Below are 13,146 nucleotides of genomic sequence, written 5' to 3' on the forward strand. Positions count from 1 at the left end.
ATTTGTTGAATGAATGACATAATTAATGAACACTGGTGAAGTCTTATTCACCAGAAAAGGCTATATCTTAAATATTAACTCTAATTTTTATTGTGCATACTATTGGTTTTAATCCCCAATTCTAACCCTAGTCCCAATCCTAATAGTGATTTTTTAAAAAGATAAACCTTAACCCAAATAATGAGTATAATAGTCCTACCTTGATCCTAATCTGAAACCAAGTATTAGCAACCCCTGTAGTTCCAAGAGAAAACAGAAAATAAGATGAATAGAAAAGCAAGGCTCTGGGGCACCTGCGTGGTTCAGTTGGTTAAGCATCTGACTTTGGCTCAAGTCATGATCTCAGAGTTCACGAGTTCAAGTCCCACGTTGGGCTCTGTGCTGACAGCTCAGAGCCTGGAGCCTTCTTCAGATTCTGTGTCTCCCTCTCTCTCTGCCCCTCCCCTGCTTGCTCTCTCTCTCTCTCTCTCTTTCTCCCTCTCTCTCTCTCTCTCTTTCTCTCTCTCAAAAATAAAAAAAGAAAGAAAGAAAGAAAGAAAGAAAGAAAGAAAGAAAGAAAGAAAGAAAGAAAGAAAGAAAGAAAGAAAAGCAAGGCTGTGTCAGAAGGAAAAACAGATACCTATAGGCCAGAATGGAAACAGCATATAGCGCTTCCCTGATTTGGTGTTCACCATTTTCATCCCCATATTCCTCAACTAAATCCTGAACCCAACCCCAATACCACCCAAGCTACTATGGGGACATATCTCACAGTGCTTCCATCTGCCAATCCAAACTGCCCATTAAGAAACATAAATGAAACAATGAGTGTGAAAATTCCTTACACACCCTTGGCATAGACACTCAATAAATTACATACCCTCAAAACTCTTTAAACAGGCAGATCACAATGCAAGAACTCAACCAGTCCTCCGTGACAGAATTCATTCTATTGGGTTTTGCTCCCAACCCTAGGACCAACCCTCTGCTCTTCACCTTCTTTCTCACCTTTTACCTGCTAATCCTCATAAGCAACAGCCTCCTCATCACCCTTATTCACCAGGATTCTCGCCTCCACACACCCATGTACTTTTTCATCAGTGTCCTCTCCACGCTGGACGTGTGCTACACAACCACTACCGTGCCCCAGATGCTTGTGCATATTCTCAGTGAGAAGAGGACCATCTCTTTTGCTAGATGTGTGGCCCAGATGTACATCTTCCTCCTCTTTGGGGTCACTGAGTCCTGGCTTTTCTCTATCATGTCTGTGGACAGGTACGTGGCCATCTGCCATCCTCTCCGGTATAAGATCATCATGAGCCATTGGATGTGCCTCCTCATGGTGGGCATCTGTGCAGCCTATGGTGTGGTGGGTGGCCTGTGCTATACCTTCTTTGCTATGAATCTGCCCTACTGTGGCCCTAATGAAATTGACCACTACTTCTGTGAGGTCCCTGCTGTCCTAAAGCTGGCCTGTGCAGACACATCCCTCAATGACTTGGTGGACTTCATCACGGGCTTCAATGTCATTGTGGTCCCACTGTCCCTGGTTGTCATAGTCTATGCCAACATCTTTGCTACCATCGTGAAGATCCGCTCAGCCCAGGGACGGGTCAAAGCCTTCTCCACCTGTGCCTCCCACATCACTGTGGTCACCATGTTCGCCATTCCATGCATCATTATGTACATGAGCCCTGGCTCTGACTCTTTGTCAAACAATGGCAAGAAAATGGCCCTTTTTTATAACATTGCCACAGCCTTCCTCAACCCTGTCATCTACAGTCTGAGGAACAAGGATGTGAAAAAGGCTTTCCTCAAATTGATGGGACGGAGCAGGGCCCCACAGTGAGGCCTTAAAGCTGAAGACCTGGGGAGCCAAACAAAGCAGGACTCACACCCACAACCCCTCAAAGACTCTTCCATGAGACCTGGGAGGGCTGTACTCCATAAAACTAACCCTTCACCCTGGCCTAGGGAGAAGGAACTGAGTACTCAGACAACCACAGCATCTGTGGTGACCTGGTTTGGGACAGAGGTGATTGTGAAGGTAGAGCACAGTGGTCAAGAGCCTGGATGACAGACTTGATTTTAGCCATTAGCAGGACATATGAATTTTTGCAAGCCATTTAACTTCTCTAAGGTTTATATCTATCTCTTCCTCACAGGGAGGTTGTAATGATGATGTGAGATTCTATGTGAAAAGTATTTAGTACGAGACTAGCAATAGTCAGCTTTCAACAGATACTAGTTTTAATGTTTAAAATTTATTTCTTAGGGATGAACTGTCAACCTTGAACTAACCAATGATCTTCTTCTGGGCTGTGGAAGTAACTGGAGCCCTAGAGAGTAAAGGGAAAAAGGCAGGGAGTGGGAGTATTAAAAACTCAAAAACTGAGAAGTGAAGAATCTTAGGGTGAGAGACTTGAGAATGAGGAAGTGAGCCCTTATCTCCCATCCACAAATTGTGCACCTTGAACTCATCTTCTACCTTTGTATTGTAGCCATTTGTTCTTATGCTTTTGTATCTTTACACCTCTTGATTTTCCTTTGCCCCTTGTTCTAATAAAGTCCATTTTGGAAAACTACAGCCTGTCTTGGGTGATCTCAAGGAAGAGAGACTCTGTCCACTTGAGGGTGAGCAAAATTAGGGAGGGAGTGGGTATAATGTTCCCCCAGATGCAAAAGTTAGGCAGTCCAGGAGAGGTTAAAATCTCCAGGGGGAGTTTCTCTTCTGCTCCCTCTTGCTTAGAGAGACCTTCCCTGAAACTCTTCCTATGCCTCATAGAATCTTTACAAACATAAATTATTTTTTCCCAAATTTCATTAATCTGCAGGGTCATGTTACTGGGCATCACTGTATTTATGGTTTTGCCCCTGTTTGCTGCTACAGGAACTCCAGCACCCAACAAAGCAATACATGTTCCATAGGCTAACAGGCAACACCTTCAGGTTGTTCTTTCCTACCCCCTTGCTGATGTACAGTGACTATGAAACTCCTTGCAAAAAAAAATCAGCTGGACTGGCCGGAAAATTCAACATGAATGCCTATGTCCTCCATGGGTTACCAGGGTCCATACCAAAGGTGTAGGTCTCTATGTCCTCAAAAATATTGCCCTATGCCACCACACAGGAGCCAGAGTGTCACATGAATAATGAATCAAAATTAAAAGGCAGATAACAAAACAGGGCATATCATTGCAACATACTTACAGACATGTTGATAATGACATGAACATAGAAAGAGCTCTTACAAATTGGTAAGAAAAATACAAACACCCCAGGAAACTGGCAACAGATCTGAACAGTTCATAAAAAAAGACATTCAAATCATCAATAGATGTGTGGGAAAATCCTATCACAGTAGGCACCAAAGAAATGCAAATTTAAGTATCAATGAGATATCACTTTTTCACCTTTGAAATGGCGAAGAGTTTTTAAACAATGGAGTCAGAGGTGGCTCCATTGAAACATGGACTGTCGTACATGGCCAGTGTACCCATCTTTCTGCAAGGTGATTTGGCTTTATGTATCAAGAACCTTACATATGTCCATAATTTCCTACCCAATACTTCTATTTTCAGGACATTTTAGGAAATAGACATCAAAAGGGCAGGAAAAGTAACATAACCATTTTCATTGTGTTACTTACCTAGGAAAAAATTGGAACCAACAGAAAACATCTGTCATCGTGAGTGATTTAAATATATTATGGTATAATGGTGTACTCCATAGTCATTGAAAATGTATTTTATAAGAATATTTAATGATATGACTGCTCACAAGATGCTAAGTGAATAAAAGCAAGAAACAGCTGGTGAACAGCATGTTATGATCACACCGTTAATAGTCGTAAATACCCTTTCACCCTTGAAGTCACACATTAAAGCTTAGAATAGGAGAGAGTACCACTGAGTCATACTTTTGTACACACTTGTGCACGCCCACACACACACACAGCCACACTCCCCACCTTTTCAAATTAATGAATTAATAAACTGATTAAGGCAGCTTACCTTATCTGTGTTTTCACATTCGTTCTCATGCTCCTCTCTCACCCCAATTAATTTCACCCCCAATCACAGTATGTCCAGACATCTGGCAAGTAGAGGCTTCCAATGGCCCAATCCACTCTATGAGCCTCTTCTCTTAAATTCACACAGCAGGGATGAAATCATGGACTCCCAGGAAATTCCAGTGAACACAGACACACAGTTTGCCTTGATAGAGTCTCTGACATTGTTACAGACACTTTATTTTTTTTTCCAAATAGGGCAAATCTCTTCCATTTCTGGAACAAGCTTTCCCACTGAGCCATCCCAGCTAGTTCCATTGAGAAAATCTCAAACTTCTCTAACCAGAGTTCTGACCATGTCTGTCCCCTGTAGCATGTAAACTAACCCCTCTTCCAAAGAGCTTCTGGTGATTTACTATTTCCATTTCCTCCTCCTGCTTCAATCAATGTTGGCAATTTAAATTTTTCTTGAAAATTGTCCATTTTATCTTGGTGTTCAAGTTTACCGGCATCAAACTTTTTTTTAAGTTTGTTGTATGTGTAGCTCTGTATCCCCCTTTTTAAATTCTTAATATGTATTTTAATATGTACAAATCTTAATATGTATCCCTTTATTCTTTGATCAATCTTGCCAGAGGAGCATCTATTTTGTATTTTCAAAGAAACAGATTTTGGCTTTGTTAATTAACCTTCTACAAATTGATTTCTGCTTTTGTTTTTATTATCTCCCTCCTGCTCTCTTTATATTTACTCTAGTAAACAGAATGGGAATGACTAGCTCAGTATTTTCAGTCTTTCTTGTTTTGTAATAAATACCTATAGAGCTATAAATGTCCATCTAAACACTGCCTTCACTGCTTCCTACAAAGTTTTGTATGTGATGGTTCTTTCAGTCCTAATCTTGATCTTTTCTGCTACAGTGCACATTATCATGAGTGGGATACCTCAAATCAATCAACAAATAGGGGAGTAATGTCATTATAGTGAAAAATCCCATTGGTTCATACCCACTTTTTTTTTCCAAACACATTCATATTTTGCACAACCAAGTACTAGCGATCAGTCCAGATCCTGATTGTATGGCAGCCAGAACTTTCTCAAAGTCCATGCTGTGGCCAGAGCATTGCAGAAAAAAAAAAATCTTTATTTCTATGCAGCCAGCCATGTTGATACTCTATGTTTTAACAGCTCAGTATGAACATGTGGTCAAACAGAATGTGAGTCAAGTACTCATGTTCAGAAGCAGGCTGCCAAATGAGGTAGTAGAAGTGGTCGCTTACTCTGAGCCTGGTCAGAAAGACCACAGAGATGAGGTTTGCAGAGGCCAGGAGGCCAACCCGGGTAACCTCTGACATCGCTTCCTGTTCTGAGATTCGTGATTACTAGAGATTTGCAGAGCAGGGGTGCCAGGCACATTACTCCTTCCTGCATTACTTTCCTCTTACAAGGGGTCCTGATGAAATGTTCTGTCCCAGCCTGTTCCCAGAGTGGTACCTATCAGACTTGGGTTGCAGTGACAGATTCCTTGGTGTCTCTACTGGGGCTCATTTGGCTCTCCTGGCTGCTACAGCTGATGGGATGGTGACCAGAGAAGCACAAAGGTCTTTTTCTGATAGACACAAAGGATGCTGTGTCCATGCCAAAGTGCCACTAGTACTAAGTGGTGTTTCATGGCCAGTCTTTTGTGGCCTGCAGGGTCCAGCCCCAACCAGCTCCTTCATCTAACGGTCAAAGTCATTTTGCAGGATCAGAGGCATTACCGTTTTGATTAAATGTTAAATGTAAAGCTATGAAACTTATTTTAAAAAATAGGAGAAAATCTTTATGACCTAGATTTAGGCAACAATTTCTTAGATGTTTATACCAAAATGTAATCCATAAATTCAAAAACTGATAAACTGGACTTCACCAAAATGGAAAACTTTTGCTCTGCAAAAGATCCTGTTAAAAGATGAAAAGACAGGCCATATACTGGGAGAAAATATTCTCAAGTCCCATATCTGACAAAGAACTTGTATCTAGAATATATATAATACTCTCTAAGCTTGACTGTAAGAAAATAAAGAATCCTGTTAGAAAACGGACAAGATTTTGAACAAACACTTCAACAGAGGTTATACAGATGGCAAATAAATGCAATTAAGCACATGAAAAGATTTTCAATATCATGAACTGTTAGTCAAATACAGACGACAGCCATGAGGAGGTGTCACTATACTCTTACACTATTTAGCCTGTTATACTGGCTTACATGAAAAATATTGACAACACTCAAGGTTAGGAAGCATGCAGAGCAACAGGATCATAGCTAGTGGGAATGCAAAATTGTATAGCCTCTCTGTAGAACAGTTTGGTGTATGCTTTTGTAAAACAGCTGCATTGAGATATAACTTATATACCATAAAACTCACCCACTGGCCCTGTGCAAATTCAATGGTTTTTATTATATTCACAGAACCATATAACTAACACCACAATCTAATTCTGGAACATTTCATCACCCCAAAAGGAAATTCCATACCGATTAGCAATCACTCCTTCTCCCCCACTCTTATCCCCAGGTCTACCCAACTACTACTAATTTACTTTCTGCCTATAGATTTACCTATTCTAGACATTTTCTATAAATGAAACCCTATAAAATGCAGACTTTTCTGACTGGCTTTTTTTCACTGATTTCAAGGGTCATCATTTAGCATGTATTATTACTTCATTCCTTTTTATTGCAAAGTAGCATTTCATTGTATGGATATACCATATTTTTTTATCCATTTAGTTGATGGACATTTGAATTGATTCCACTTCTTGGCTATTATGAATAATGATGCTAGGAATATTGATATACAAGCTTTTGTGTAAACATATGTCTTTATTTCTCTTATATATCTAGGACTGAAATTGATGGCTCATATGATAACTCTATGTTTAACATTTTGAGGAACTATTATTTCCCAAAGCAGCAGTACCATTTTATGTTCTTACCACCGATGTGTAAGAGTTCTAGTTTCTCCACATCCTCACCAATACTTGTTAATGTAGTATTTTAAGCTATAGCCATCCTAATAGGTAAAGTGGTATCTCATTGTGGTTTGGGTTAGAATATTACTATAAGCATACACATATCATACAACCCCAGCAAACACATTCCTGAGAATTTGTTCTAGAAAAAAAATAACTTGTTTTTTTATCTTTACACAAATATTCATAGCAGATTTATTCATAAAAGTCAAGAACTAAAAACAATCTGAATGTACTTCAACAGGTGAATGGATAAACTGTGGTACCTTCATACAAGAGAATACTATTCAGCAATACAAAGGAACAAACCATTGATATGTACAACAATCTAGATGGATCTCAAAGACATCAGGCTGGGTTTTTTTGTTTTTTTTTTATTAGTCTCAAAAAGTTACATACTGTATGATTCCATTTATGTAACATTTTCTTTTTTAATGTTTGTTTATTTTAGAGAGAGAGCACAGGTCAGGGAGGAGGGGCAGAAGGGGAGAGAGAGAGAGAGAGAGAGAGAGAGAGAGAGAGAGAGAGAGAGACCCTTAAGTAGGCTCCATGCTCAGCACAGAGCCCTGGGCAGGGCTTGATCCTTCAACCATGAGATCATGACCCGAGTCAGCTAAAATCAAGAGTCGGATGTTTAACCAACTGAGTTACCCACTCACTCCTGTTTGTGTAACATTTTTGGTTAAAGTGACAAAATAGATCATAGACCATCAGTGCCAGCCCTCTTTGTGGTAATGGAACAATGTTGTATCCTTATTGTGGTTACATGAATCTATGAATGTAAAAATTTTTCTTAAAACCATATATCCCCCCAAATGGGTACATGTAATAAATGGTGAAATTGTAATAACATCAGTAGTTTCATTAGTAGTGGTATACTGATGTCAGTTTACTGGATATGATAATGCAGGGAAGCTGGATAAAGGATACATAAGAGCTCAATTCACTATTTTTGCAACTTCTTGTGAATCGTAAATTATTTCAAAATACAATGTTGTGTTTTTTGTTTTTTGTTTTTTTTCATAGATCTCATGCCCTGGTAGAAGCTGAAAATCTTACTGCGAGTCACCCACCACATGACTAGGCAAATAAAATAGGCCATCATAAACTGTGTTATCATATCCACTGAACCATCAAGTCAGACACACACAGAAATAGCTTTCAAGAGAAGTTTTGCTTCCTGTCCCTACAACTTTGAGTTTGTGCTCAAAGGAGGAATTCATTCATTAGGAATGAGATCTATGGTTCTATTAGACGCTGAGATTGCCTGCTGGCCACTCTTGTAAACCAAATGGAGGAGAGGGGCACTATATTGCCTGGTTCCTGTTACCAGGGGAAATTGGTTTGCAAGGAGGGCAAGGGAATATATATCTTGTACTCCCTTGGCCAGTAGAAATTGTCACTGACAAGTGTGGTGACCCAATCAAGAAACTTGCAATGAGTAAATAGAGATCTAATGCACAGTATAGTGAATATGGACAACAGTGTTGCATTATAATAACTAAACTTACTAAGAGTCTAGATCTTAGTTATGCTAATCACAAAAAAGAAATGATAATTATGTGGTGTGATAATGGTGCAAACTATCATTACAATGGTAATCATATTACCATATATAAATATCTCAAATCAACAAGTTGCATATCTTGAATGTATACAGTATTATATGTCAAATATATTTCAATAGAAAAATAAAGTTTTTAAAACCTCTCTTTAAAAAAAGGCGTCCAGCAGTCAGGCCCTACAGGAATGCAGGCTTGAGACACCTCCCCAAGTGAAGCATCCTATCCAGATGAGGTGTTGGTCAAGGATAATAACATGGAATGGGGACACCTGGGTGTCTCAGTCAGTTAAGCATCTGACTTTGCATAAGGTCATGATCTCATGGTTTGTGAGTTCAAGCCTGACATCAAGCTCTGCACTGACAGTGCAGAGTCTGCCTGGGATTCTCTCTCCCTCTCTCTCTCTGCCCCTCCCCTGATCATTCATTCCCTCTCTCTCTCCCTCTCTCTCTCAAAATAAATAGATAAGCTTTAAAAACAAAAGATTCCACTTTAAAAAACAAAAAACAAAAAAAAAGAACATGGAGGGGCGCCTGAATGGCTCAGTCAGTTAAGTGTCTGACTTCAGCTCAGGTCATGATCTAGCCATTTGTGAGTTCGAGCCCCATGTTGGGCTCTGTGCTGACAGCTCGGAGCCTGGGACCTGCTTCGGACTCTGTGTTTCCTTCTCCCTCTGCCCCTCCCCCACTTGTGCTCGGTCTCTCTCTATCAAAAATAAATAAACATTAAAAAATTTAAAAAAATTAAAAGGTCAAGAAGAAGAAAACTAGAAAAAGGAGACTAAGAAGTACTGGCCATTAAATAAGGGATGTGGAGTTTTGGAAGCAAGTCAAGTAAGTGCTTCAAGTAGGAAAGAGAGATCAAATATGTCAAATGACGCTGAAGGCTGTATACAAGGACTGAGAAGTGACCAGTGCAGTGAACAATGTGAGGGTCAACAGTTACCTTCACATAAGTGGTGGTGGAGGAAATATTAGTAGTGTCACAAGAGTGAAACCTGACAGGTGTGTTTCAGAGAAAATTGTAAGACAAGAGTTAGAGACAGAACTGTAGACAACTGTTTCCTGGAAATTTTCTCCAAAAGTAAAGAAAGGACTGATGGCTGGCAGGGAAAATCAGGACTGAAAAAAAGGTTATTTTTCTTTGAGATTAAATAATAATAAAATATTAGTACTCTATTCCCTTTTCCTTTCTTCCAATTCAAGAGGACTGTATTGTCCTCCTTTTCATTCTCCTCAACAAAAATAAGGTGAGAGCCTGCATATAAGGAAGCCAAGAGCTGAGTTCAGGTTTTCTTCAAGATAAGCACAGTGTCAGGAGGCTCACTAGAGATGGGAAAGGAGCTCACGATGAAGCCACAGAGCCAAGAGAATGTTATGTCAATCTTACCAGAAACCTGGAGCCACACCTGTGTCGAGGAAATTTCAGTTTCTCCCCTTGAGTTTTCCAAAAGCTTCATTCACTATTGAGCTTAACTTTTTTAAAAATTTAATTTAAAAAGGCTGTAGTTTATACTACACAGGTGGTGTGATATGGTCCTTGCAGTGTTGGCTAAATTGTTGTTCTCAAACTTAGAAGTGTGTAGGAATCACCTGTAGAATCTTTTAAACTGCAAATGTTGATTCCTTAGGTGTGGAAATACCAAAATTCTGCATTTCTTAACAACTCCTGAATGATGTTGTTGATGCTAATCCCCAGACCACTCCTTGATCAGTAAGAGTCTAAATAGTTTTGCATGAATCAATAACCCCTGCACTCAGGTATTCACACTCTTGAGTCATCCCCTCCCCTTGAGTCTGGGCAGGACCTAGTAGTTTGCTTCTCGTGAATATCCCACAAGTGATGGGAAATCACTTTCAAGAGTAGGTTACAGAAGACCCTGGCTCCACCCTGCTCACAATCTCTCTGATGAAGCCAACTGCCAGGTGGAGAGCTGCTCCAAGGAGAGGCCTACATGGAAGAAACTGATGGATGCTCTGTACAGCTGTCAGGAAAGACCCTCAGTCTAAAAGCCCACCAGAAACTGAACCCTGGTGACAATCAAGTGAGCTTGGAAGCAGATCCTTCCCCAGTCAAGTGGTAGGATTTCTGTAGCTGATTCCTTGATTACAGCCTTCTGAGACTCCCTAATCTGAGGATCCAGCTAAACTTTGCTCAGATTCCTAACCCACAGAAAAAATAAATGTTTATTGTTTTAAACCACAAAATTTGGGGGTAATTTGTCACACACCAATGGATAACTAACACAGAGGAACTGCAAAGAGTCACAAGGAAACTTTGGGGGTTGATGATAATGATCTTGATTATGGTGGTGTTTTCATAAGTATATATACACATTTCAAAACTCATCAAATTGTATACTTTCAATATCTACAGTTACCCATATGTCAATGTATTTCAATAAAGTTAAAAATGCATTATGAAAGTGTCTGGGTGGGAGGAGATTTTCCCAATTGCTAGGAGATTCTGCTCTCCCTTGAAAATATCACTTCACTAAGACAGAGCTCCTTACTTTAGATACATGAGGGTTTATGTGCCCTAAATGAATACTCTCCTAATAGTATTGAATGAGAAATGACCTGTGACCTATATTACTTTCCTGAACCCTATTTTATATGATTACAATAGATTTTCTTAAATTGTTCTGTGGTTCAGACCTTGTCAAATCCCTGACTGAGCTTTAATGGTGTTACTGACCATTAGTCAGTAACTAGTAACTGACCATTAGTTAGTCACTGACCAGAAGTCATCTTATGCCCATCAATTTGAACTTATTTCATGAATCCAGAGATCAAGCACTCAGGTGCATGTTCACTCAGTAATAGGAAACATGAATATTGGTGCCAATTCTATGCCAGGTCTTGTAAACTGGTGGTACAGAAATGAATCAAATATAGGCGTGCCTTCATGGAGTTCCCTGTCAGGTGTCTTTATGCTTGAGGGACACCTATTGCCATAACCTCCTGGGTGTTCTGAGATATGATCTTACTGAGACTAACCCATTAATACATCATGTGTGCCCATTGGATGTTGGAAAGAATTTAGATGGAGAAGTCATGTAGGCTGTGTCCCGGGTTTGTTGCTGGTACCCATGCTTCTGTGACTTCATTCTGTTGCTTTACCCCAGCCTGTCACTTTGAGGAAAGCTCTCTTCACATCTTTGTTCCTAAGACTATAGATGATAGGATTGAGGAAGGCAGAGATGATGTTGTAGAATAGAGCCAACTTCTTATCTTCTTCTGGGGAAGATTCAGAACCAGGTCTCATGTACATAACCATACATGGTATAGAGAACATAGTGACAACAGTAATGTGGGAGGCACAGGTGGAAAAGGCCTTGAGCTGCCCTTGGGCTGAGCGAATTCTGAAGATGGCAGCAAAAATATTGATATAGACAATGATGATGAGGGAGAGTGGGACCAACAGAAGAATGAAGCCCAAGATGAAGTCCACCTGATCATTGAGAGATGTGTCTGCACAGGCCAACTTCAAGACTGCAGGTACTTCACAGAAGAAGTGATTGATCTCATTAGGACCACAATAGGGAAGAATCATAGTAGAGACAGTGTATATCAGGGCACAGCTGATACCCCAGAATCCACAGAAGGCCACCATTGACCCACATAGCAAAGGGCTCATAATGACTTTATACCTCAGGGGATGGCAAATGGCTACATACCTGTCATAAGCCATGATTGCAAAAAGCCAAGACTCAGTGATTCCTAGCATCAGGAAGATGTACATCTGCGCCACACATCCAATGTAGGAGATGGTCTTCTCCTTGCAAACCAGGTGTACCAGCATCTGGGGCACTGTGGTGGTGACATAGCCCATATCCATAATGGATAGGACACTGAGGAAAAAGTACATGGGTGTGTGGAGGCGGGAGTCCATGCGTATCAAGGTGATAATAAGCCCATTGCCCAGAAGAGTGATGAGGTAGAGGAAGAGGAAGACACTGAATAGAATAACATTTATTTCTGTGTTACGAGAGAATCCTAAAAGAATAAACTCAGTAAGAGAGCTATGGTTTCCCCAGTGTAAGTCTTGCATCCTTCTCCTGGTATAGAGAAAGAACAGAGCTATAATCATTCATAAAATAAAGTCTTCAGATTCAAACCCTGATGCTACTCTTTTATTAGGAGGGCCAAATATAAGTAGCAAAGTAGGGTCTCATTAGGACACCCACAAAGCTGGGAACCAAATTTTTTAAAAAAGAATTTCCATTTTATATGAAACAGCATGTTAATATTGTATTACTTAATCCTAGTTTATTCTGAGACTACAGATAATAAATTTCACATTTCAAAATGTAGAACTTGCAAAAAGGAGTGTACAAAACTGTGTCCTGCACTTCCTGAACTCGCCATAGTTCATGGAGCTTATAAAAGATTTCAAAGCAGTCAAAAAAAATAATTGGATATTTGAGATTACAGCATCTGTTGTGAGTGTCATACCAAATGGAGATTTCTACCCCTCCTTGGAAGCTTTTATCAAAATGGGCTTCAGTGGGACTACTTGAGTAGCCTAACAGGTACTCTGGAATTTTAGAGACATAGTTATTGGATATATGAC

At 40.0% G+C, this 13,146-nt stretch overlaps 2 protein-coding genes across 2 annotated transcripts; one reads left to right on the top strand and one right to left on the bottom strand.

Moving 5' to 3' along the window:
- Window positions 1-588: 588 nt before the first annotated feature.
- On the top strand, window positions 589-2,564 carry LOC112872210 (olfactory receptor 2D2-like). Its single transcript, XM_025935343.2, has one exon. It carries the CDS (start codon window positions 890-892, stop codon window positions 1,826-1,828), a length of 939 nt encoding a protein of 312 aa, XP_025791128.2. The 5' UTR covers window positions 589-889; the 3' UTR covers window positions 1,829-2,564.
- A 9,112-nt stretch (window positions 2,565-11,676) lies between these two features.
- Window positions 11,677-12,651, bottom strand: LOC112872254 (olfactory receptor 2A12-like). Its single transcript, XM_025935385.2, has one exon. It carries the CDS (start codon window positions 12,622-12,624, stop codon window positions 11,677-11,679), a length of 948 nt encoding a protein of 315 aa, XP_025791170.1. The 5' UTR covers window positions 12,625-12,651.
- Between the last annotated feature and the right edge of the window lie 495 nt (window positions 12,652-13,146).

The sequence above is a fragment of the Puma concolor genome, chromosome C1, assembly GCF_028749965.1.
Source record: "Puma concolor isolate L17-30 chromosome C1, mPumCon1.1.hap2, whole genome shotgun sequence".
Lineage (NCBI taxonomy): Eukaryota > Metazoa > Chordata > Mammalia > Carnivora > Felidae > Puma > Puma concolor.